The sequence below is a fragment of the Bombina bombina genome, chromosome 11 (assembly GCF_027579735.1).
Source record: "Bombina bombina isolate aBomBom1 chromosome 11, aBomBom1.pri, whole genome shotgun sequence".
Lineage (NCBI taxonomy): Eukaryota > Metazoa > Chordata > Amphibia > Anura > Bombinatoridae > Bombina > Bombina bombina.
In genome coordinates this window covers 179,684,815-179,686,426 of record NC_069509.1, presented here as the reverse complement: position 1 = coordinate 179,686,426, position 1,612 = coordinate 179,684,815, and the positions used below count along the sequence as shown (strand labels likewise).

Genomic DNA, 1,612 nt, shown 5'->3' with positions numbered 1-1,612 from the left:
CCATTATTACTGTGTGAATTTATGATACTAGATTTTGCAGTCATGTATTAATAATGGCAAATTACACAAGTAATACCATCACCTTACGTCTTTTGTAATATTGTCTGTGAATGTACAGTTTTCGTTTAACCCCTTAGATGCCACAGATGTTAAAATGTATTGGTAGGGGTTAAAGTCTAAAGTAAAAAGATACCGGACAGGTTGTTTCTGAATATTTTATATGGTTTATTACTTTGAAAATGTAATAAATACTGCATTCTGCACAGCAGAAAAAACATATATTCAGGGGGAGAACCCTGCTTAATTTGTGCAAACAATTTGTTTTTGTAAACATTAAATGTTGTGTTCAAGTTTTCATCCCAAAATACAGTTAATAAGTTGCTACAAAAATAAACTTGACCAGCGTTAAATAAGATGTAAAAAATAATCCAAAGGAAGCTGCGTTGGTAATTAGTCCACCGACTTCTTAATGCCCTTTTGTTGTTAGATCTGAAATGGGAACGACTTTAAATAGTCCTTTAACACCCTGTTTAAAGGGATTTTGTCCAAGTTTTGTTTCCCAAAAGTTGCCAAGATGCTTTTTCGACAGAGTTCTTGCAAAGGTCTTAATCTGACTTTCCGTAAGGGGGAAATCAGCATTTTTCTAGAAGTCACATAATGTTCCACCAGCTGAAAAAGGCAGTTAAATGACTCTTTGCTGCCATCTAGGCAGAATTTCCCAGAAGTAAAGTGTATCCTTATACTTATAGGTCCTGTGGCTGTCTTAACACTGATGGCAAAAAAACAATTTTTCTGCCTGCTATCCCTAATGAGGAATGTGCCAACCGGTTCTGGTTTTAACTTCTCATGGGCCACGTTGACTGTCATGGGTCCCCAGTAAAAGCCACAGGTATCCAACATGCCACTGGTTTTAGTGATCAAGCTGAAGTCCGACTGCGAGCGAAAGGTTCGGAAGTGTGTGTTACTGAGCAGCGTGGCTGGGATAGGACGTCCTGGGCTTTGGAGAAGGGCTCTGGCAGGTTGGATCTGGGAACGATCAGAGACTGAGGCTTCCAAGTGTAGGGATCTTCTGTCTGCAACGGCATTATCTGCTTCCACCTTACTGTGCGCTACCATCCTATAGACTAGACCAACTTATGTGGTCTTCCATAGCGTCTGGCCTAGCGGATGTGCTGCAGGGCTTACTTGGTTTTTCTGTAAAAAACAAAAACCAGTGAATGTTAGTTAGAATATATACAGAAACAAATAGACTAGCAACATATACAATACAGTACTGGCTCTAAGGTGATAGTCATTACCGCAGTATCCAAAATCTTCAAGTGCCAACTGCTCTGGATTTTCAAAGGAGTTGGGAAAAAAAAAATACAGATAGGAATATGAAGCAATATGTAAGATCTGTCATATGAACTCACTATTTTATGAATACTAAGATTTATGTTCAACTCTGCACCTCCAAATGTTAAAGTCTAAGACCCCTGATCATTAACCTTTTGTACATATAGCTTACAATCTAGTATGCCAGCACACAGCGTAATAACCCTTTGAATGCTGCAGACACAGTAATGCATCTCAGTTCTCTCTGGCAGACAATGTGTTTAGCTTTAGTGATATC

At 38.8% G+C, this 1,612-nt stretch overlaps 1 protein-coding gene across 1 annotated transcript in view; it reads right to left on the bottom strand.

Annotated features, from left to right (window-relative positions):
- Positions 1–201: 201 nt before the first annotated feature.
- Positions 202–1,612, bottom strand: part of SOCS1 (suppressor of cytokine signaling 1) — a 3,642-nt gene continuing 2,231 nt past the window's right edge. The window contains exon 2 of the mRNA XM_053695188.1: positions 202–1,194. Within this exon, the coding sequence (XP_053551163.1) occupies positions 484–1,116 (633 nt within the window). The 5' untranslated portion in view covers positions 1,117–1,194 and the 3' untranslated portion in view covers positions 202–483. The remainder of the gene's footprint in view (positions 1,195–1,612) is intronic.